This window comes from Phaseolus vulgaris, chromosome 7, assembly GCF_051622355.1.
Source record: "Phaseolus vulgaris cultivar YP4 chromosome 7, ASM5162235v1, whole genome shotgun sequence".
NCBI lineage: Eukaryota > Viridiplantae > Streptophyta > Magnoliopsida > Fabales > Fabaceae > Phaseolus > Phaseolus vulgaris.
This window is the reverse complement of record NC_143504.1, coordinates 51,668,573-51,693,018: the sequence shown is the minus strand read 5'-3', so window position 1 is coordinate 51,693,018 and position 24,446 is coordinate 51,668,573. Positions and strand designations below refer to the sequence as shown.

Sequence of the window (24,446 nt, the reverse complement as noted above, 5' to 3'; positions counted from 1 at the left end):
ATAACAGATCCTGCACCACACTCTCCAAAAACAGCTTATTTATGATATTGGCGTAAGTGTATTTCAGGAACTTACGAAATCTTGGTACAAGAGCCGAAATCTCAGACTCTGAATTGGGTTTGGAAATGTGGGGTTGATTGCTTGTGTAGGTCATCATAGAGATCATATCATATACTCTACTATTAAAGAATGTCCACTTCAAGACTCAATGTCTTTAACTCACACAGCAACTCTCTGTTTGTCTCTCTCTTTACGACCAGTATATATAAATGCACTCCTCCACCTTCTTCGCCACTCTCAAACTGAAGCTTTACTGTCACCATGCTTCTCTACAATCTTCATTGGTGGCTAGGTCCTGTTGGAGAAGCAGGGCACGTGCAACATCTCTCTCCAACTCACTTCTGGTAGTTCATCTGGTTTTGCACGTGCTCCCCTTCTCCAACACGATTTTCCTACCTCGTTCTACTTCACCATTCTTTGGCTTTTCCTTCAATCTTCACCTTCCTACCTTCTTGTCCAACCGAGGTTGTCTTCCTGTGGACAACAGTAAGTCAAAGTAGAGTTGCATGCATGAGATTTTCATATTATAATTTATATATGTTTAGCTTCTTCTTTTTTCCTTTTCTTTTGATTGCACACGTTACTCTCTCTAGCCATACTAATCTCTCAAAATACAAATCTATTATTTTTAGAAGTTTACTTCAAATTCTCTTCTACCACTGGTTTGAAGATTGTAAACCTGCTCACTTGTTTTAAGAGGCATGGTCATCTCTCAACTCTAACACTTTCTATCCAGAAACAGAGTTTTGCATGTGATTGTGATTTGTATTCTGCAGGGTGATGTGGAATGTACTTGCCAACTTCAGAATCGAAGAAGAAGAAGAAGAACGACAAGGATTCGCAATTCATACAGACATCTAAGCTAAGGATGACATCTGCTGCTCTGCACTTACCATTGCAGACTATATTTCCATTTCTTGGGTTCTGCTCACATCTCTGCTTCTTCGTTATAACTAGGACAGATTCAATTTTGGCCATGTAACTTATTTTTCACAGTTCAGTGATATGTATCTCTGGTCAAATTTCAAGCGACTGTTGTTTCCTGGTTCTCACCGATCAATGTAATAATCTCTTGGAACTTAACAAAGCTTAATTTTTTTTTCTTATCAGTGTCCACTGTAGAATTTCTATATTGCTTCAACCTGCAATAACAAGCGCAACCCTGTCATGGCATAATAGCAGTTCTCTCTGGTCAAATATCCATATGAATATATGTTGCTGGCCTTCATTTTCCTTTTGTAGAAATTAATATATAACTATTTGGAGTTTCTATTACCAGCACTAGTTATAAAGTTTACTTTCAAAAAAATAGATGCAAACGAAATTCAAAAACAAATCCCTTACCCCCATTAGCAAATGTTTAATCACTACTCTACCATTTTTGCGTTTCAAACAAACTATTTTAGACGAATTTTCCAGAACTTCCCTTCTGTTATTAGTGATGATGAATTTTCATCTGTGGGAGGTGGATAGGAATGTTGTGTCATGCACCAGTGACGTTAATATTATTATTTATATATGCTAAATTTGCTGTTATAAGAGCAATAATTTCTGTAATCTTAGACTAAGTTCGCAGTTAGGAAGGTCCGAAGAGTGCTATTATTACACTGATTGTGGTTAACAAGTGCAGTTTAAGATATTAACATGGTTGACCGATAAAGAATGTGATGTAGAATATGATGTAATGATGAAGAATGGTTAGAGATGACGTGAATATAAGGAAAGATGATAGTGGAAAGGAAACAGTGGAGCTGAAAGTTCGGCTTAGGAGGTGGGGGACTCTAGTGTTCTTGGTTAGTTGTGCATGAAAGTACTTGATTCATTTATCTAAGTTGGAAATGTAAGTGTGGAAAAAACAAGAAGCCAAAGTCAGTGCTGGCAACGCAGAAGAACCTTAAAACGCAAGCAAATGGAATAATGAATATACCCATTTCAACACGCAATGCACAAATATCAGAGTTATGCCAAGTAACTCATAACTCTACTCTATCATTATGTCACATGGCTGGAGAACGAATGCCACAATACTGAACAAAATTTGCAGCCAAATTACGTAACTTGCAAAATTAGCAGTGAATTCTTTATTACTGATGCACAAAGAAAGATTGAACCACAAAAACTTAGTTTCCCATCGGTTCCATCAGAAAATTTAACAGATATTTTTAGTTTTACGTTTTTAATATACGTTTGAAAAGTAAACACATAAGCTTTGTTATGCTATTTTAACATATAAAGGAGAAGAGGTTGAAAATTAATTTGTAATTATATTTTCCACTGATTGTACCCTTTACGTTTTCCTTTTGTAGGTGGAGGCTGGTTTAGAATTATACCTCATTGTGCCAATTATAAGTTGGTTCAGCTAGAATACGGGGAATTGGTCTGACAATGTTAAATTTATAAACTTACGTGCAATGATCAAGTTTGGGTTGACATTGATGGCATGTTTATTGGAACCCAAAAACTCATTTTACTATTGCTCTCAGAGGCCATCTTCTGTACAATAATACAATCATCACCATCTACAACAAATAATAAAGTTATAATATAATTGTTTATTTATTTACTACGAACTGCATAATATAAATAACTTTCAAAGAGAAAGGATGAACTAGAAAGGTTAAGATAGAAAAAAATAATGAAGTACCTAATTATTGGTGTCTCTAACGGAGGATTTCAATGTTGTGAAGAAAATAAAGGAAAGGAAAGGTTGGAACACACAAAGAAACAATAGGAAAAAGTTGAATGATTTAACAAGTTCATATTAAATATCAAACTCCTAGACATATCTTTGGTCGGTAGAAAATTGACTTTGATATAGGAGACATGGAACAACAAAAAGTAAAAGATAGAATTATAGTATCTTAAGAACGTCTAAAGTATTGGTCGGGATGCAAACAATATTAAGTGTTAAATATAAGTATATCGGATCATTGTGCATTAGCATTGAAGAAGAACAAAATCATTTAGATCATTAGATATATGGCAAATAAATGGCAAAAAGATAAAGGTTTTGGAGAAGCGATTAAAAAATTTGGAGAGAACAGAACTGTTGGCAAAACTTAGGAATTTAAATCTTAAACAAGAATCTATAAAAAACAAAAAGTCAAAGGTAAAGGAGGGAGACCTAAACGCAAAATACCATCACTCAAGAATTAATTGGAGAAAAAAAAAGAATTACATAAAAATACAAAGGAGTGGTGTGAGGAACCAAATAAAGTTAAGCTAAACGATAGTTTTATTAAAAATCAATTGGAAACTTCAAGGGAGAGATGTAGCCTGTTAATGAGTTATTTAATCATGGGAAAAAATCCCAAAGAATTGCAATGCATTTTTCTTCTCATTAAGACCTAAAGTGGATAACCCACAAGATTTAGAAAAATTTAGACCTATATCATTGGTTAGAAGTATATGCAAGATCATAGCAAAAATTCTTTTAAGTAGGCTGAAAAGGATGTTATCAAGGGAGGGTTGTAGATCAATCACAATCTATATTTTTGGAGAATAGAGAAATGTTTGACAGTGTATTGGTAGCAGACAAAATGGTGGATGAGGTCAAATAAAAAAAAAGTTGTATGATTGTAAATGTCGACTACAAAAAAATATATGATTTAGTTAGGTGAAATTTCATAGAGTATGTGATGAAAACAATTAGGATTTTATAATAGGTGGATCGGTTGAATAAAAGAATGACTAAAGTGTGTTATGATTTCAATTTGGTAAATGGTATCTCAATTAAGGAAATAAAACTCTCTAAATGTTAATGTTAAGACAAGGTGATCCTACTTTTTTGTTTCTAATTGTGACTAAAAGAATGGCACAAATTGTGAGGGAAGTAATGAAAAACAAAGCATTGGAAGAGGTTAAGATGAGAAATGAGAAGGTTGAAATTAATTTCTGACAATTTAGAGATGGTACATTGTCTCTATGAGATCCAAATTTATAATATAATGGCTATTAAAAGCATTCTAAAATGTTTTGAAATGTCATTTCAAGGTAAAATTTCATAAGTGTAAGATGAGAGGAATATGAGTAGAGAAGTTTAACTTAGAAAGATTCTCATCAATCCTTAATTATAGTATTATGCCTATCCCTTTTACTTCCTTGGATACGAGTGTGGGGGAAAATCTAGGAAAATAAGATTTTTGGCAGCTGGTGTTGAAGAAACTTAAGCAAAGATAAGCAAAATGGAAGGGAAGATATTTAGCATCTGCAGGAAGAGTGTGCTTGCTAAAATCAGTACTTACAGCCTTACCAATTTTCTACCTATTACTCTTTAAGTTACCATCTAAGTTAGGAAATGAAATTAAGAAAGTGCAAAGTACATTTCTGTAGGGGTGGGAGAAGCAGAATATGAAGATATCTTGGGTGAAGTGGGAGAATGTGTGCAAACCAAAAGAAGAAAGTGATATTGGCTTTAAAGACTTAATTTTTTCAATATGACAGTCTTTGCTAAATTGAATTGGAGACTTGGAATTGAATCAAAGGGTTTATGGAAACAAATATTATAGTTAAAATATGGAATATAGAGAAGTGTGAAGGACATAGAAGGACATAGAAAAACTAAATGACACTCTATATGGTAGAAGAATTTAAAAGAGGTGTGCAGAGAGGGGAATGAAAATGAGTGGTTTGAGGCAAATATAACTTGGAGTGTTTAGGATTGTTGGATTAACAATAAGTGAGAATTGTGTCTTGGGTCGAGAAGGGAGTGATTTGAATGTAAGTTGGAGGAATGAGAAGCCACAAACAAGAAGTTGTATATGAAGCCAATTCACAAGAGGCACATATCATTTGGAGTTACAACAATAGGATGACCTAACAAATATTTGAAGTTGAATTACTCAAGTCATTTTAGTGGATGCACTGAGAATGAAAACAATAATGAAGCACACAGCAGAGGATAATGAAGACTTTTGCAGAAGAGGAAGAAGGACAAGTGCACGCCTTCTCCCCTGTTGCAACCATAATAATAATAATAAAGATTGGGTTGTTTAGTCTTTAAGGTGTTTGATTATGGTGATTTATTGTTCTATGTCTGGTTTAGGTAGATTCTATTGTTCTGATACTCTTGTGTAACTTTTGATCATGTTTGGAATGCGAAACCTTTTCATCATTACGAAAAGAGCTAAAAAAATTGATTATCCGTAAAACATAATTAATTATCTTTGAAAGATAATGGATTATGTATATATAAATATAATAAATATGTGTTTTCTATAATAATATAATAAATAATTAAAATAAATAGTTTAATAACAAAAAATAAGTTAAACTAATATTTTGTATAGTAAATTATTTTAATAATTGATCTTGTAAGAAAAAAAAGTTAAATTTAATCAATTAAATATTAAATTAATTTTATTACATATTTTTAAATTGATATGTAATATACAATAATTAAATTTATAATAAAATGAATAATTAAAATAAAAAATATTAAAAATAATTAATAAAATAAATTTAATATTTTGTTAATATATTTTTTATATTAAAATAAATAAATGAAATAAGATTAATTAATTTAAATTTTAACAACCTATTTAAAAAAAAAAATATTCTAAAATATATTTTTATTTATTTATTAAAATTTATGATAATTTTTGTATTTTATTTTATTTTATTTTATTTTAACTATAAATAAATAAAATATTTTTTATATTACATTTTTTTAAAAATTTTATTTTATAAATTATTTTCTAAATATATTAATATACACCTAAATTTATCATCACATAAATCAAACTTTTCCTTAACTTTTCAAACATCATCCCTTTCCATTTACTTTCTCTTTATTTCTTTCTTTTTCTCTCAATTCAAACCTCTCACCTAATTTAAATGTTCAAATATTAAAATAGATTACAACTTAATTAATTATTTGATATCAACAATATCCCCCGCAAGAACAATAACCACATCTACACAATGTTACATTCTTGTGTTAGACAGTCAAACGACATTGAGTAACGAAACACATTAAATCAATTTAAAAATTGAACCTTTTAATAATTGTAAGACAACATTGGAAAAAAGTTGTAGGAAGTAACAAGTTTTATAAGATACATATTTAAAATATAACATGTTAGCACACATCTTAATCTACGAGAACCTTTAATTTTACAGTTTAAATAATAAAATTCTAACACTTCAATTAATATTTATAAAAAATCATAACTTTAAAAATCTGTCTTTTTTAATAATTACACTCACGGTTTAGTATTTTTCCAATTAAATTTAAGAAATAACAGAAAGTATGTAAGATAAAATATCGAGTGAATTGCCAACGGTACTCATTGTAGTAACAACTCCAAAACTCTGAACAACTGCATACAACAGGCCCAAGTGTTCATGTATAAAGATTTAGGCTTTTGCTCTAAATTTGAACATATACACTATTAATGACACGAAATGATGAAGTGTTTTTAAATAGAAGTGATGGTAGAAATTGTTTAGTTTTCAAATAGAAGTGAAGGTAAAAAATTATAATTTATCCCAGATTTGGTATTCTGAAATCGAACTCCAAAGTTGAATTTCTAAAACAATTTCAAAAACTGACAGGGTACGAATTGATTGGATGCATTACGCTAGAGCCAAAGATTTAAACCGTGCTGGAGCAAATTTGAAAAGATACAGTAATTAAATAAGCATTGAAGAAATCTTCACTACAAGCATTTCACACTGACATGAGAGAATACGGAAAAGCATGATAAAAAGTAATTTTTAGATTAGAACCCAAGTGTAGGCTGTGCAAAGATATAATATTTTTTTGAAAAAAAGGGCAATCTCAACTAAATTGTATTTCATAATATGCTAATAACCTAGTAATTCTCTATCAACCTATAATAAGCCTCAACTGAATAGCATAATTTAATCACAATATTACTTAAACTTCCGCTCTTAAACATATGTACAGCAGAACCTTTATAAGCAAAATCGTGGATAGTAGTGATTTTAATATAGCATAGCCTGCAAAATAAACGGTGCCAAAGTATCCATTCAAGCAGCAGTATATTACTTATATAAATGCACTCCAGGCTACGAACGTTTATGGTCTCCTGTTCCAAGGAATGAATCTTCCTTTCCCCACATCAGAGAAGAAGAATTTTAATGTAAACAATTTTTCAAGATGTATGATTGACTTCCAAAGTTGAAGATTTGTTCACCAAGAAAGATGGAAGGAAAGCAACAAAAGTAATAATTATACCTAGACACCATACACAGTTGTATATGTTAGTAATTCTCATCCAATCAAGAAGGTTTAGCTCAATTGGTTGAAGATTGTGAAGAACTTATTGCAAAACATCCCCTATCTATTCATACTCCGAAAGAGCACAACGCCAAATTTAAGTCAGTAAGCAAACCAAATTCTATATTGCTTTTCCAGAAACAATTAACTAATATTTTGATCAAACATTCTTCAATTGCAAATACATAAGAACAAATAATATGCGACCGCAGATGGGCTTTGAGATGATCATAATATTAGTTTAATAATGCATAGCAACAGTATCAAAGGCAAAAATATAATGTGAACTCTATTCTGAATCAGAACTCTCAAATAAACAAAACTGTTAAATTGCAACTAATGTAAACAGAGCTCAAGCCAAAACAGAATCTAGCATTGAGAAAAAGGGTAAACAAGGTTCTCAAATAAATAAACAGACAACATGACTATTCTTCTTCCTCTCCTTCATTCTCAGCAATGTTGAAGTACCTGAGTTCATAAATGTTTCTATCTTTGTTAGAAGCAATCACTCTGAGCCAGTCACGAACATTGTGCTTCTTCAAATACTTCTTAGTCAAGTACTTGAGGTACCTGAAATCAGTTGAGATGTTAAGAACACAAAAAATCCTCTCCAAAACACTGCGTCCTGAAGTGGACAATACATCAGGGCAATATCACAATTCAGCTCAAACCCTAATTCTAGAAAAGAAAAGTGAGTAAAAAGAAAAAAAACAAAAGTTACCGTTTGGAGAAGTTGCTGTCCGATGTAACAATGATTTTGGTCTTCTCGCGTGCGACGGCGACGGTGTCACCGAGAGCACCGGCCTTGCCAGCGACCTTAATCCTCTCTTGAAGAAACTTCTCGAGTGACGCAATGTCCATGATCTTATCCTCCACTGGCTTCGCGCAGTCAATGGTGAATGTGACCCCTTTCTTCTTGCCCTTCGGAGCACTTACACCTCGACTCATTCTTCTCACTTTCTATTGCAAACCGAATTCAAAAACGCAAAAACACAAATAAGAATCCCTTATTAGATTCTGTGGTTCCTAGAAAACTAACTGGTCAAACCAAATTGATTCAAACGGAAACTACAGAAAGCGAAGAACGGAGGGGTAAAAAGGAAGAGGATTACCTTAAGCTACACCGAAACAGCACAACTCAGAGTGAAGAAAGGAGCGGCGTTGAAGTGTGGCTGATACTTAGGGTTTAGATTTGCCTCTAGTTTTATACACTATATGAAACGCGCGTTTATAAAGGGGGAAAATTAAGAGCCTATTGTTAACTGGTATTTTGACCTGTTAGTACTGTTAAATATTTTTTTATATAATTAAAAATTTATAAATTATGTTATACTTAAATTTTTCTAACATGTACTTCATATTTTAAATGGATTATAATCAATTTAAGATTATACAAATTTATACAGATAAACAATTAAAAATTAAGTATTGAAAAAATATATGTTGTATTTACTATCTAAAAATATGTAAAACACATCCCTTAAAAAAAGTATAAATCAAAATGTGTCACTTTTTAAATTATGAATTCTACATTCTTATTTATAACATAAAAGTAGATGTAAACTTTTACATAAATTTCATTTCATAATTTTTACTGCCCTTTAAATATTTTATCCACAAGTTATTAATTTAATATTATAAATATATATTATTTACCTAAAAATAATTTGATATACATCTCTAGATAAATTCTTTTCACTTTTTGATCATTTTTTTCCTTCATCAAAACCCCATGTTGTCCGCAATGTTATTGATCTTAACTAGTGGAACTTATTAAAACTTTATGAGATATTTCAACTTAGACACTTTTCTTTATTTATCAGAAAGTATATTCATAAAATTAAACTGTTATAATGGATCAATAAGTTAAAAACAAACTTAGGTATATAAGAAATTAAAAAAATATTTTTCAATTATTTAATTTAAAATGTATTTTTGAATTATGAAATTTATAATGTATCATCTAAATATATATTTCACGTTATACAATTTGTTATTGAATAACATTCTAGAAAAATAATTTTAGATTATATAATTTATAATAAATACTTAGTTTTTTTTTTTATTAGAATTTTCTACGTCACTCAATTTGAAATTTGTCTCAACAAAATCACACTAAGATTAAAAAAAATCACATTGAAACACCAACTAATATAACACTTTAGAAATTAACTGTTGAAACTAATTGAAGGAAATAACATAAGAAAAAGGTTTTGTAGAAGCTGATTGAACGTAGTTACTACAATAATATATATAGTAAAATTATAAATACTGAAAGTTATAAAATATGAATACTAAAGTTCTGTAAACTGACCACTAATGCAATAATAACAATAAATAATTTAAGGGTAATAAAATCTGAATTAATAACCAACATTTAAGACTAATAAAATCTGAATTAATAACAAATATTAACATTACGTAATATATAAATTTATTAAATCACATAATATATATATATATATATATAAATATACCTATTTAGAAAAAAAAATCTATATTTCTCTTCAAATGTCGTTCCTGCACATATACATAAATATGTTCCTCCACATAGTATAATAATCACATTCATACACAAACAAACACATGAGTAAGTTATTAAAATAAAGTTTCAACATACAAAAGTATAATAAAAAAAATTAATTTATAATTAATTCAGTTTCATTTCCACTCAAACATAGTCATGCAAAAACTCAACTATCAATAACGATAATTCGATTTCATTTCAATCATATAGACCACAACATAAGTCTATTTTCAATCACAATCATTGAATTTCATTTCAATCCACAATACTTTGATATCATTTTAATCACATTGACTCCACATAGATCCATTTGCAATCAAAGTACCTTGATTCCTTTCAATCCCCAATACTTTGCTTTTGTTTCAATCATATTGATTATACATGGATTTCTCGTCTTCCAAAAAACTAGTTAAGTATGCTCCTACCAGAGGCTAACATCTGATACATTCATCAAGAATCAATGTAACTTCAACACATATAATCTTGATTGTCTATAGTGGGACTCAATATGATCCAAGTCACATAGACTATGTTAAAATATAATTTTTTTATTCTTAATTTAACAATATACAACATTTCATACATTATCTCAAATATATGAAATCAAGTTCATACACGCTTTCATCATTCACATAGTGCATATCAACCACTCATAATTCTCAAATCAATTACATATATACCTCAATTTCATACACATTTCATCCTTCACATCAATCCATATAATTTAGAAATGGCATTATTCAATTTATCATACTAAAATTTTAAATTCTTCAATCATTTTAATACAATCTTAACTATTCAAAATCTCATATACTCATCAACCCATAATCAAATTCAGTTTAACTAACTTTATACCATAACATGCATAATTCGGTTACTAGATTAATTTATTATCTAAATCAGTCATCTTAATATTCTATCAAAAACATAGTATCTATAATTTTTTATTCCAAATAAGGTTTTGTTCAATTAAGGGAACTACTCTAAAATATAGAAACCTAAAATAAGTTATCCAAACATTACCAACTTTCACTATAAGGTCAAGTTGAGAGAGGAACATTTTTCTCGATTAAACCCACCAAAATTGATGGACAAAATCATAAAAAAAAAATAGAAAATAAAAGATCTTTAGAGAAATTTATTTTTTTAGATATATGGGAGAAAAAGCGGTGAAAGTTAAATTAACATTATTTGAAAAGAATACCAACATTTTTTTTATCTCGAGGTAATTCAAAATAATAACTAAATGAATATATAGAATTACATTAAAATTTCCTCCAATAAATTAATTACGAGTTAAATCAATCATAATTTTGTCATTGTATAAAAAAATAATATTAGCGTGCTTTTTAATAAAATATACAAACAGAAATAACATCACTCCAAAGATTAGTTTTATAGTATGTTTTGCACAATTAGGAGTATTTCAGTTGGATAAAAAATAATGTAACTTTATTGTTGACTTGCTTTTAAAGTATAAATATGTATGCATAAACCAATTCAGTGGTGAAATATCCATTAAAAATGTATGATAGTAAGAGGAGACAAAATATAAATATTTATATAAGTCACTTCAACGGTGAAATATTTTTAATATTCATTAAAAAAGGATGACACAATATAAATATTTATACACAATTCATTTCAATTTTGAAATATTCATTAAAGAGAGATGATATAGAAGATAAGACTCTTTCAAGAGAGATGATAGTCTAGTCTAGTAACATATACCTATCCATCTAAATATTAGTTATATTTTTTTATAAAAAATAAAGATCATATTATAAATTTAATGTCAAAATAATATATATTTTTTATTTTAACAATAACTAAATAATAATAAAAATTACAACTGCAGGATTCTCAAAATAAAATTTTAAATAATATGTCAATTTTTTTAAAAGTAAACAATTAAAATAAAAATGATATATATATATATATATATATATAAGATTTTTCTTTTGGTCTACATATTTACTTGTACATTTTATCCTCAATATTTTATTTTATTATTTTAAAATTATATAATAAATTTTTTTTTGTTATTTTCTTGTTACAATATTAATGTATTTTTTAATATTAATGTATTTCTTATCTTGTTACAATATTAATGTATTTCTTATCCTCGTATGAGTGACTCTTCCAACGTCTTCTCCACCTCTCGTCACTCACTAGATTTCTTCCACTTTCTCAATTTACTTTTCTCAATTTACTATAACTATAAATCATATTTTATTTTTTGCATTTCAGATATTCACACGATGTCGATTGCTTATTTTTTCACTATTTTTCTCCTGAATTTTTTGTCTTTTCCATTTTTAAAGATAAGATCGATTGCTTATTTTTTCACTATTTTCCTCCTGAATTTTTTGTCTTTTCCATTTTTAAAGATAAGATAGAAACAAGAGTGTTTATTTATTTTCATGGAATTTTTTATATAAAGGGAAGAGATGGTTAATAGAAGATGATGTCAGTATATATTTGTATTTATTTAGATATATCATTATTAATGACACTAAAATTATTAAAATACTTTTTTTCAATTGTATATTTAATTAAATTAATAAATTTAGTTTTAATATATTTTATTAAATATATAATAAACACATAACTTTTTTATTCAATTTTTAATATTAAACATAATTTTTTATTTAATTTTTAATATTAAATATAATTATATATAGATAATAAAATAAAATAAAAAATATGAATACACAGAAAGAAATATACACGTGTTTCCACTAGTATAAATACTGTTCTGTCCCCAATTTTAAAAGTTAAATATTGGATACACTTACATCCTTCTATATTCATATCTAATCCATTTGGATATTCCTCATTAAAACATGGACAAATTCAAACAATTCGAGCAAGTTTATCTCACATCTCGATTTAATCTTGAATAAGTAATTGAACTAGTGTTAATAAAGTAATAATAATGAAATAAAATAAAAAATAATATCATAACTTAATAATAATACTAAAAATAATATATTTATTATAAAAAAAAACACATAAAAATAATATATATATATATATATCATAATATTAAGTTTGAACAATACATATTAATAGCTAACTCCTTTCTTTCTGCATGCCGAATGTGGAAGTTTACAGATAATATATAAGTTGTTGTTCAATCTTTCTTTCTGCAGCCAAGTGCTCTTATCCTATAAATATATAGGATAACTGTGAACTGACAAAAAATGCTAGCAAATGTGTGAAGCAACTAGCACTATAAGCAATCCATCCTACAAGGAAAAACTAGATTCACTCGGCCGCAAGCATGTTTAACATTTCAATGTAGTATTTTATTTTGAGAATGAATACAGTATAAGTCCAATTGCAAATTTTGCAATATGATTCAGATATGACTAGTACTAGGATTCCTACTATAAAGAATTCAGGTTACTCTGGTTGCCCAAGTTCTTTATGAAGCCTTTGCTTCTTTCTTACGATCATAATATTCTACTAGTGCAGCTCCGGCTAATGCTCCCAGTGTAAGTGCCTGTGCGTGCAACCTGAAATTAGACAGCTCAGAAACATTAGAAAGAAGAATGAGCTTGAAATTATGCAAGGTGTCCCAAAGCAGTAAAAATAAACCCACTCAAATTGTACAGTAAATCTTGCAACAAAGGGGAGAAGTAAGAATTAAACCCAATATATCACACATACATAGAAATATCTATCGCAGTCCAGTTATTCACATTCCAGACACTGTTCATTACTTTCAATAAGTATGAAGATCTACCGGTATCCTCCTGGATTCAAAAATAAGGTTTCACTTTTCAGGTCCCTCAAATTGAATGATGACAACTCAAACAATTACAGCGATAATCAGATAACCACGCAAAATCAGTTAAATGGATTGCACAGTGCCACTGGATTTACATAAAAATAAATTGTCGGGGATATTATTTTCCATCTCCCTTTTAACAATTTCATGTAATATACTTCATATCTCAGTCTCCCTTTACCCTTTTTCCAGGAACAAAAACCATGACAAAATGGATATTGATATAAGTTCATAAAAAAAGGACCTAATTGAAATTTTTTAAAACAGTGGGACGAATTTGAGACCAACTCAATAATAATAGCCCTTATATCCTAACGAGTCTCCAAAGCTCGTGTTTAGAGTTAATCTTTTCCCTTGAATCCTCAATCAAAACTAATGCATCACAAAAATGCATTAGGTATAATTTTGCATATCCCTGGTAAACTCATCCAGGATCAAATTAAACGAATGAAGACTCAACAAAACTGAACCCTGGTGTAAACATATCCTTGTAGGAAAATACTTAGTCACACGTCCAAGAGTTCTCACACTGTTCTCGAAAAAACATTTCTTGATATTTAAAAATGTTGTTGACATTTTCATCAACCCTAATAGAAGATGAATGGCTTTTGTGGTAGACTTTCCTAATATAAATCCAACGCAATTCTCTCCAATCCAGGTCTCATCTCTTAGTGCGTGCTATCAATTTTCCAGTTATTTCATAGTGCAGCTCATTATTTATAATTTCACAATTCTAAAAGGAATACCATTACGACCAACAAATCTTGTATACATCCTCTTAACGGCATCTGAGACCTCTCGAACTCAAATTTTGCAATTGTAATACTTACTCTCTTAGTTGAGGGCTTTATGCTGAACTGTATGCCATCAATTAATTGATGAGACAACGAAGATGAAAACAAGGCATATGTTTATACCACATGAAATACGAGAAAAAAGGGGAAATCCATTGAAAAAAGTAATCAATAAACACTACATTATTATTGTTCAAGACAATCAAAACTCCAATGTATCGTTGTTATAAACACCTACTAAAATAGTAGTTAATGCTTCCTATAGCCATTCTAAAAATATAAATAAAATAGCCTGTATTTCGATCTTCTAGCTGATTGACATTATTGACTTCGAGGAGAATGAAATTAGCGTCATATCAAAATGAAATTAGAAAGATGGCCATGATAAGAAAAAAATCTATAAACGTAAACTGCAATCATACATTTTCAGCAAAATAGTGTTACACAAATACTAGTTTTGAAGCTGAATTAATCACAAATGATAAAGGAGTTCAACTTGATCTAATTCCTTGGCTATATCAGGATATATGAAAACGAATTGAATGTCACCACCACCATCGGTCTAAAAAAATGAATTCAATTCCAAACAAAGTAATTTCATTCCATTCTACTGAACAGATATGGCCCCAATTTACACACTGGTTGAAAAAAAGTGGAAACAAAATGCAAGTGCCAACAACCGGCCTCGATGAAACAAAGCACAGTAGCAAAACATCAAAGCAATCGTAGCATTCAGCTGACACCAGACAAACTAATGGCTTATATGAACACAGAACCACAACAAAATCACAAATACGTTTCCTCAGTATCAAAACCACGGATTGCACAGGTTGCATGACGCACCCAGTTAATTATATAAACCAACAAGAGCATACCAAACGAACAGAAATTGTAACTAACCTTGCGTGGATGATCTTCACACTGGTTTTCATGTTGGGTCGAGACCAATTGTACGCAATTGAACCCGTGATACCGCTGAGCCACAGACACCCTGATCCGAATATCACCGCAAAACCACAAAAATCGAAATCATTAAAATAAGGCACCCATCGATGTCATAATAAACAGAAAAAAATGGCATAACGATGAATAACAAAAGAATCTAACGGGACGAATGAATAGGAAGACAGAGGAATTTACCAACAGTTCGAAGCTTGTGCTCGACGACCCATTTCCTCAAGGATTCAATTTGAGTCTTCGCTTCCGACATTGTTGCGAGAGAGAGATAGGTGTTGAGGTAGGTAAAGGGAATGAAATTTGAGAACGGAACGAAACGAAACGAAAGGAATGAAAAGGGTATACCAAAGGGTTTGCTTTATATAGGATACTCAAAATTTGGTGAGAGAAAAAAAATAAAAGAAAAGAAAAGAAGAAGAAGCGAATATAAACTAAAACTCGTAATTCGTAATTCGTAAACCTGAGACTGCGATTTCCGACGGCCAGAAAAGCGCGTTGAAAATACTGTGTGACGCACGTGTCTCTGTTGTTCAATGTGGTTTTATTTTCGCCCACTGTATTACCCAAACTAACTTTTCTGGTTCAAACTTCGAAGAACCAAACCACCAATTTAATGCATTACCTGAACCATGAAACTCCCTTCCTTAGATTTAACTTTTATAAGCTTTAAATATAATGATAGTAACATCATCCAGTGAAACATCAACAAAATTCTTAATTCAGTGTATTAACATCATAAACAAATGTTGTCATTATATGACATTATTAAGGATTAAAATCATAATAATAATTTTATAAGGATTAAAATAAAATTTTTGTATTTGTTGAAACTAAACAAATGCTATATTTTCAGAATTAATCATTATAAAAAAATATTTACAGAATGGAATAAAAAATAACATGTTAGTATGTTTATTTGTAGAATATAATATGTTTTTTTTATTTCATAAAATGGGAGTGTAATTTTAATCAAAGAAATATTTAATCTAATTTTATTCACTTATTAGTATGTTTATTTGTAGAATATAATTAAATATTTTAAGTTCACATACTTTCAATATAAAGATTTTTTACATTATAAAATAATTAATAATTGTTTTGAATATAATTATTAATTAATCATTATGGAATAAAATTTGTCGATCAATTTAAAAAATATAAAGTATTTATTTATCAAAACGATAAACTTTAGGGGAGGTTATTTTGAACAATATATTTTAAAAGATGAGCAATTTAACTTTTCACAATTTTCATCTTATGATTTTAATAAATAAATTTGAAAAAAAAGGACAATTTTAGTTTCGTTTTAAACTTGTCAACCAATTTTTGATGAAACAATCTAATTAGTTAATTTATTTCTACAATATGATATTTCATGATTTTACTTTATTTTTAACAAATTTAATAATTTTTTAATATTTCATTTTAAATTATTTGACCTGTAAAAATAAATAAAGTAATAAAGGCCACACAAATAACATAACTAAAGTAGTACACTTTTTGAAAATGTTAAATACGTGTTTTAGAGATCCAATATTACAATCATGAAGCCATTAGTTTTACATGTCATTATTATGCGAATTTATCTTTAAAATTAATATGCATACCACCCAGATTTTTTTTATAAAAATCTCCTATTAGTATGCATACTAAATTACGTTACTGTACTTAGTTACAAATATAAAAGCTAGATTCATGCATTACTTTTCTAATGACTATCTTTCTATTTGTAACGATAAGAATTAATCCAACCAATTCTTTACCATTAAATATTTCTTAATTTTTTTTTAAATTCAAAAACATTTTCAAAATTTAATTTTGTTTTTTTTATTATACAGTTTTTAACAATTATACATAATTTCTTTAAAATATTACTTTTATAATTGAATTAGATATCCATCCTTGAACAAAAAAATTAACAATAGATTGAATTGAATTTTTATTAAATAGACCAGATTAGATCAAATTTTTAAATAATTTTTTTAATTCAATCCATTGAATCCAAAATAAATTTATCCAATCTTTCCACTGTACTAATCAGAAGGTTAAACTAAATGCCCTAGTCAAGTTAGAATGTAGCTCAACCACAATTCAGTTCTAGTTCAAATCAACCACTTCAAATTTAAATGCCTAAAAGGTTTGTTTCATGGCTTTAACTATCACATTTAAAATTCAAATGCAAACTAGAGGCAGCAATAGATATTAGATGTTCTAATGTTCAATTATCAAATTAAAATGTAGCGCAGAAAATACATGCCCTGTAGTGGTCTCCAGATTCAAAAGTCCAGCTGCGTTCAGATTTCCCCTGTAAAATGAGAGGTGCCATTAGAAAATCAAGGAGGTTTTGAAAATTTGGGAAATTTCAAATTAACTACTTGAATGATAAGGAGTTTTGGTGAGAATTTACTGGAGCCAAATGAGATTATGATGGGTTGCTTGGACTTCGCCTAGGACTGCGATTCTGGTGAGGTCGAGGCTACAGTGCACGAATGATATCAAAGCAGAAGATTATGCAAAGTACAAGAAATAAATCAATACAACTATTCTCCACCACTTCCCCAATTCTTAATAATGTTAAGTAATTCAAGTCAGATAAGACTTACCGATGAATTTGGAGATCTTGATCTTGACTGGGATCTGCAACATTTTTAATGAACAAAACTAAATTCATTATCTACCAGACCCAATATTCCACATCAAAGTTAACATAACCAAAATGAAGAAATTCATCCACCACAAATCCTCGAGCACCACCCAAGCGGAAAAGCTATCGAACCCAGTAGCAGACATCTATAGTCTCCATAAGGGTGAAGAATTCTATTGTCAGCATCGCATGATATCTTGAACCGAATATAGAGAAGACATACCCATCATCACAATATAGGACAATAAGAATTCCTAAAGTGAAGGAATAGATCAACCAGAACTCGGAACACAAGTTATGTTTTTTGAATTGTAACACCGCTGATTTGCCATGATTTGTACCAATGGCAATTAGTTCATGATGATCCAACCTTTAGAATGCAACTCATCCATCTACCGTCATCCAGTCTACAACAATTGCAAAACATGTTGGGAAGTCTTATATCGTCTAGCTCACTTTGGAGTGTGGCTTATATATATTTGTTAGTCAACTTCTCTTGATACCATTTGATTTTATGATGAAACTTGACATGGTATTAGAGTCAATAACTCATTGGTACCAACTATTCTGATAGGTTTGTCCGATTTGACAAGCATCTATGGAGGGGAGGCGTTGAAAACTCTCACATTGTGTGTCTCAATTGGAATGCGACTTGTATATTTGTTGGATACCTTTGCTTAATATCAATTGATGTTAAGATGAAATTTGAGAGATCGTGTTTTTAATCAATATATCATTATTGTCATTAGTTACAACAGTCAGGTGATCATCAACAAAACAGCATTACCTCAAACAAAAAAGGTTGGCGTTTGAGCACCACAGGCCATCAAGATCCTAATATGCAGTTCCCAGGTTGCCGCATAAGGCCACTCTAAAAAGCAAAAGTCAACCCTAATGAACATTTGTATATTCAGTGGCCAAGCTGACAATCCATTTCAACATTACCCCCTCCACCTTTCCACCTTTCCTCCTTTCCACATATGACGTGCTATGCTGATAAGTCTATGGTACAATATTAGGCTTTATGAGAAGAAAAAAGTGGAATGCATACAAAAAAACTCACTTTGAGACAATTAATCGGGAAATATAAGGAAATAAAATGTACACAACTTGTAAAAAAGAAAGAGTGAAGCTCAAAAAAATTGAGACACAAAAAGGAATATCATAATATCAACATGTCAGTGCAATCCATCCCCAAAACTGAATGCAATTCATATAGATACGGTCCCAGACAATCTCGCATAGAAAATGAAAAATTAATGTCACTATTAATTAAAAGTGAAATAAAGAAATGTCATTGTATACTTGTAATAACAGATGTTCCATCCAATGAATTTTCATTTCCATCAAGAATTAACGTGGTAAAAAACTTAAAAAGCAAAAATCGTACTGAAACAAGAGAATTGTGGAAGGAAAAGAGAAATGACAGAGAACTGTCACCACTCACCTATACATGACGTGGAAGGCAAAGAAAAATTACAAAAAACGCAGAAACATGATTGAAGCTCAAAGAAAAAAATGTAAAATAACTAAATATGAAATCATCTAATTGTCATCATATTCGCCAGTTAATATCAGTAACTTCTAAATCAATTGAGTCCCCAAAGGTGGGCAGTAAATCATCACACATGCCATTTGTTTTAGTTTTAGCCCATATGAATAAACTATTTTGTCATGTATATTTAAAAAATTAAGTTTTCATCTCTCCTTGTTTGGGAACAGGGAGAAGGAATACTTAGCGGCTGAAATATAGTTTTAAAATAAACTAAAAGATAGAGAAAATAATGAATTCAAGCAGAGATATACATACAACCAAAACAGGCAAACGTTTCTGACAAGGACAAAAGTTGACACAAGTTGATTTTTTTATATAAGCAAAGATGGGTCTACAATAACAAATAAAATTATGAATCAACAAACCAAGATCTCATTTCTCAACTAAAAGTAATAGACAGAGGAGTATAAAAATGAGTGAAAAGTAGAAATAAATATCACAAAATTCACCCAAATAAATTATATTATTCCTGCTGGTGGTGCATCACAAAACAAAGAGCCTTCTGGCACGGAGGATCCTTAGTTATTTTTTATTCCTCCTGGTGCATGCATGACAACCCGAGAATACAAAGTATTGTCCCCCCTCCCTCTCTAGCCTTTTGAATGTCTCATTGAAATCATCAAGTTGGCCACAAATAATGCCAGGCAGGAAACACAAAAGGTTTTGCCAAATGAATTTTACCCAAAATTATCAAGTTTATTTTTGATCCACCATATATGTGAAATGTGATGTTCTTTTAAATGAACCCCACATGATACTACCTATTCGGAAAGCTGAAAGAAACATACTCCAAGAGAAAAACCTATTTACAGTAATCGAGTGATACTCTTTGCCTAATGATATTGACCAAATTCTAGTTTTACTTATTGTGTAGAAGCATAAAAACTAAGCTTTAAAATTTCAAAATTTAAATCACAGCACAAACTATCAGACACAGTAGAAACTGACCTTGAAAGAGATATTGAACGATGAGGGTGTTTTGCTTTTGGAGAGAAACTGCAAAAATTAACACTTAGTCAATTACATGAAGCTAACGAAAATTCATACCGATTCATACTTCAATGTAACCAAACTGAACCTTCTGCTCCTGTCACTATAGCTAAGACTTCTGCTGCGGCTGCAGCTTCGACTTCGTGAGATATATGGGCTATGGCTGACACTTCTAGAATAGCTCCTCCTTGAATCACGACTACGACTTCTAGTGTAACTGCGATCATATTCTCTCACCTGGACCAATCAGAGATATACATTAATAAAAGCAATTACAAAATTGAAAGTGGAATGCAGTCAAATATAGCATCCACCCACTCGTATGTATGCTCGAGAAAAGGCATTGCGGAATTCTGAGTCATCAAGTTTCCTGATCTGTAAGGCAATACAAAGGTAAAGAAGTAGAACAAATGTACTAATTAAAAAGATGGCAACGAGGGTAAAACACAATCTGATAACCATTAGATGATAGGTTTTAAAACACTTACAGCATATTTCATATCATCATAATTGGTATAATCAACTATCCCAGTCAAGCCTGCATACAAATTATACCAAAGTTTAGAAATTAAGCTGTGAAACCTTTAACACATAAATTAATTAAAAAATCCTATGAATGCATGAAATTGTAGGGCGCAGCAGCAAAATGACACCTGTCATCATTTCCTAAATAAAAGTTCCCCCTGTTCCACGTGTAGTTTTATTCTCATTTTCCTTTAATCAATGGACTGACAGCATAATAGCCTATGCACTCAACCACCCCACAGTATTACTCATTTTGCAATGGTATAAATATTCCAAACTAGACCTTAATCCACTTACCACCACGCTCACGGAAGACTTGCGAAAAACACACATCACCAGCTTTACGCATGTGATCCTTATCATCAAAACTCAAAATAAGAAATTCTGGTTCATTAACTTTCAACTAATACAATGATGTCAATGTTAAATGTCATCAATAAGCAGCATGCAAAAATATGAACCAAGCCATACTTTCAGGTCTTGCCACGAAGCAGATGGAGGTAATCCAGTGACCAGAACTACAAACAGAAGAAAAAGGTCAAGAAAAAACATAGAATTTTAATGTGCAAATAGAAAGTAAAAATGAAAGGATAGAAAAACTACAATACAAAGATACCAAGCTTAAGAAAACTCATATCACTATATCAGAAAACTATACATACCACAATAGTCAGAACGCCTAGAAACTCCCCGACTACCACCGCTACCACTATAGTTACTATAGCGGTCTACTGATGATGAATGTCCCCGTCCACCATGTGCAAGTTCAACCTACAGAAACAAAGAGTGACCGGAAGATTATAAGAACATTAGATAGTGCGTCCCCCAGAGAAAACACACTAGTGAACAAAAGGAGAGCGTACTAACTCGCAACTGAAAACCATCAAAATTGTAACCATCTCGATATTTAATTGCATCTTCAGCATCACGAGCATCCTCAAACTGCATTTAAATATTCAATACATAAACAGAATAAAGGATCAATACTCCTTTGCTACCTTAAAATAATATATACAGACCTCTACAAAAGCATAGCCTGGTGGTCTTGGAGGGATCTTCAAATCAATGTCAACAATAGGACCCAACTGCAATTAGACAGCGAAGAAAGCAATTAGTGAGATATAATTTTGGATCTTTTCGTCTACAACTAGATTTCGGAAGGAATATTGTGCGGGGGGGCATTACTAAGAAAGTAAACGAAAAGGTAAAATAGTGCAAGATAATTGACAGAACAGTAAGGATTCTTTACTTCCTTTTGCTATCACAATTATACTGTTAATCAAACCATATCATGCCCAAATGCTAACAAAACAATAAGAATAAATTACACTTATGCCCCATGAGGTTTAATCGAATTATACTGACACCTCAATTTCTATAAAATTCTACACAAACATTCCTTTTGTTTTAAAATCATTACACTGTCAACCCTTTTACATTACACAAGCACCGCTTAAGTTTTAAAAACAGTACACCAACACCCTCCTGATAAGGAAGACCACTGTAATGGTGAAAGAAACAAGAAGTATTACTATAATTTGCGAAAATCTCAAGTGGTGTCATTGAAAGTTTACAATTTTTTTGTTTAAATAGTACATATTTGTTGTCTGTTTTGTATTTATTTGCAACTCTTGACAGATTTACCAGTTACCAAAGATAAGTTGATTTGGTACGGTAGATAGATCAGAAATTATTTCTCCATATTCCGATTCCCCATTTTTTAAGATCTACTTGTTTTCTTCTCGTGTGTGAGTAACTGTGTATTCAATCCTAAGAATAAGACTAATAATACATCATCATAATTTTCACAAATATATCTTAGTTGTATCAATAACCACACCTTGTAGAAAAGATCCTCAACTTCTCTCAAGCGAATGTCACCAGGAAGATTGCCAACATAAATTGTGCGACTTGATCGTCCACTCATATTTTACCCTAGAGAACAGTTTGAATTACAAAACAAATTTCCTGTAAATTTACATACAATGAATGTAAACAACTGAATAAATTCAGCTAAAACATATGCACAATGTACGAAGCAATGTTGAGAAAAACTCACTAGAACAATCATATAATTTCATAACCACAATATGCCTGAGCTGCCACGCAAGTTCATCGAAGTTAAACTAAGTGTGATTGTTAACACATAGGTTATAGGAAAAACACATAGGGCCATCAGGATTATGTTTTCTTTCAGTACTTTCTGGTTTACTCAACAACTTAAAGAAACAGAAACAATAAAAACAAATAAATACCCAATTGATCACTCTCTCTCTCTCTCTCACACACACACTAGTCGAGTCATACATACGCACAGAATCACTTGGCGAATAAACCACTCCCAACGAGAATCGATCAAGATGAAATTAAAACTGAAGTCAATAAAACTAAAGTGTGTCTATCATGTGACTGAAAATAAATGGAAAAACAATAGAAGACATATTTAGTGAAAATTCGGAGAAAAAACAAGCATGTGACTGAAAAAAATGTTGCAAGAACAACGAAAAACGTTGCAACAACAATGAAAAATCTTGTTAGAGAGAAGGCATACCCTGAGATGAGAAGACACCGAAAAAGCGAACGGAACAGGGAAATGAAAATTCTTCACTTCTAAGGGTTGAGAAAAAAATAAAAGGCACATTCAATCATTGACACGTGCATGTTCTTAACCGTTACATATGTCGTTCATGTTTTTCATTGGCCAATTCTTTTATTTTAATTTAAATATTAAATATACAATCTATAATATTCATGAATAATATACAGACAGACAATTAATCACCAATTTATCATACTTTTAATAGTTTATTTATATTTTTCATTAAATATAAGTGTTATATTTTTCACTAAAATGTTATTTCAATCAAATAAAAAAATTAATTTAATATAGAAATCCGAATCAAAATAAATATCATGTGATTTGATCTAATTGTCTTCGCAATTTTTATTATAACAAAAAATTTAAATCTTTTTTATTAAAAAAAAAGTTAAACATTTTATAATGTAAAATTGCCAAATAAAAAGTATTTATTGTAATTTTTTTATCATTATTGTCAGTTATAAAATTTTAAAATTAGAATGTAGGTACGATCAATACAATTAAGTTAAAACTTAAAACAATATTCTAAGGATCAAACTACAAATTTACTCACTAAGCCACTTCTAAGGATGTTAATAGACGTGCTTGTTAGCTTTACTGTTTAGATTAAACAATGGTTAATTTTCTTATTTCTTTCTTTAGTATTTTGCAATTGTGTTGTTAGTTATGTCAATTGGTAAAGACATCACTTACTACCGATATAAAACTTCTTATAATTGATCACAAAGTGAATATATAGAATGCATTTTTACGTCT

The 24,446-nt window shown here is 30.2% G+C and overlaps 3 protein-coding genes and 1 long non-coding RNA gene across 22 annotated transcripts; 1 reads left to right on the top strand and 3 right to left on the bottom strand.

Annotated features, from left to right (window-relative positions):
- Positions 1-200: 200 nt before the first annotated feature.
- LOC137830041 (uncharacterized) lies at positions 201-1,169 on the top strand. 2 transcript variants are annotated; one of them, XR_011084139.2, is made up of 2 exons: positions 201-546; positions 837-1,169. It is a non-coding gene; the product is annotated as an uncharacterized LOC137830041 (long non-coding RNA). The 2 variants fall into 2 exon arrangements; XR_016523019.1 differs by having other exon boundaries at positions 294-546; positions 693-1,169.
- A 6,335-nt stretch (positions 1,170-7,504) lies between these two features.
- LOC137830036 (large ribosomal subunit protein eL22z) lies at positions 7,505-8,567 on the bottom strand. Its single transcript, XM_068637129.1, has 3 exons — positions 8,416-8,567; positions 8,025-8,263; positions 7,505-7,873 (listed from the first exon to the last, which is right to left on the bottom strand). Exons 2-3 carry the CDS (start codon positions 8,249-8,251, stop codon positions 7,729-7,731), a joined length of 372 nt encoding a protein of 123 aa, XP_068493230.1. The 5' UTR covers positions 8,252-8,263; positions 8,416-8,567; the 3' UTR covers positions 7,505-7,728.
- Positions 8,568-12,898: 4,331 nt separating this feature from the next.
- LOC137830035 (uncharacterized) lies at positions 12,899-15,961 on the bottom strand. 2 transcript variants are annotated; one of them, XM_068637127.2, is made up of 4 exons: positions 15,561-15,961; positions 15,321-15,411; positions 13,506-13,591; positions 12,899-13,351 (listed from the first exon to the last, which is right to left on the bottom strand). In XM_068637127.2, the coding sequence occupies exons 1-4, from the start codon at positions 15,590-15,592 to the stop codon at positions 13,261-13,263; spliced, it is 300 nt and encodes a 99-aa protein (XP_068493228.1). In that variant the 5' UTR covers positions 15,593-15,961; the 3' UTR covers positions 12,899-13,260. The 2 variants fall into 2 exon arrangements, with proteins under 2 accessions (XP_068493228.1, XP_068493229.1); XM_068637128.2 differs by lacking the exon at positions 13,506-13,591.
- A 1,511-nt stretch (positions 15,962-17,472) lies between these two features.
- LOC137830034 (serine/arginine-rich splicing factor SR30) lies at positions 17,473-23,730 on the bottom strand. Of its 17 annotated transcripts, none has more exons than XR_016523148.1 (15): positions 23,643-23,730; positions 22,932-23,059; positions 22,111-22,176; positions 21,959-22,033; positions 21,754-21,862; positions 21,563-21,609; positions 21,389-21,446; positions 21,055-21,104; positions 20,885-20,941; positions 20,655-20,803; positions 20,525-20,572; positions 18,809-19,023; positions 17,981-18,174; positions 17,785-17,853; positions 17,473-17,682 (listed from the first exon to the last, which is right to left on the bottom strand). XR_016523148.1 is itself a non-coding variant. In XM_068637118.2 (14 exons), the coding sequence occupies exons 2-13, from the start codon at positions 23,016-23,018 to the stop codon at positions 17,800-17,802; spliced, it is 834 nt and encodes a 277-aa protein (XP_068493219.1). In that variant the 5' UTR covers positions 23,019-23,059; positions 23,643-23,730; the 3' UTR covers positions 17,473-17,682; positions 17,785-17,799. The 17 variants fall into 17 exon arrangements, 7 of the variants coding, with proteins under 7 accessions (XP_068493219.1, XP_068493220.1, XP_068493221.1 ...); XR_016523149.1 differs by having other exon boundaries at positions 17,981-18,167; XR_011084136.2 differs by having other exon boundaries at positions 17,981-18,014.
- Between the last annotated feature and the right edge of the window lie 716 nt (positions 23,731-24,446).

Coding starts and splice junctions, on each gene's coding strand:
- LOC137830036 (XM_068637129.1), bottom strand. CDS start 8,251: ATGAGTCGAGGTGTAAGTGCTCCGAAGGGCAAGAAGAAAGGGGTCACA. Junction 7,874..8,024: donor GACAGCAACTTCTCCAAACG/GTAACTTTTGTT, acceptor AACTGATTTCAG/GTACCTCAAGTACTTGACTA.
- LOC137830034 (XM_068637118.2), bottom strand. CDS start 23,018: ATGAGTGGACGATCAAGTCGCACAATTTATGTTGGCAATCTTCCTGGT. Junction 21,863..21,958: donor TTGATGGTTTTCAGTTGCGA/GTTAGTACGCTC, acceptor TTGTTTCTGTAG/GTTGAACTTGCACATGGTGG. Junction 20,804..20,884: donor TTTCTCGAGCATACATACGA/GTGGGTGGATGC, acceptor TGATTGGTCCAG/GTGAGAGAATATGATCGCAG.
- LOC137830035 (XM_068637127.2), bottom strand. CDS start 15,592: ATGGGTCGTCGAGCACAAGCTTCGAACTGTTG. Junction 15,412..15,560: donor GCACAAGCTTCGAACTGTTG/GTAAATTCCTCT, acceptor TATTCGGATCAG/GGTGTCTGTGGCTCAGCGGT. Junction 13,352..13,505: donor ACTGCGATAGATATTTCTAT/GTATGTGTGATA, acceptor GTCTAATTTCAG/GTTGCACGCACAGGCACTTA.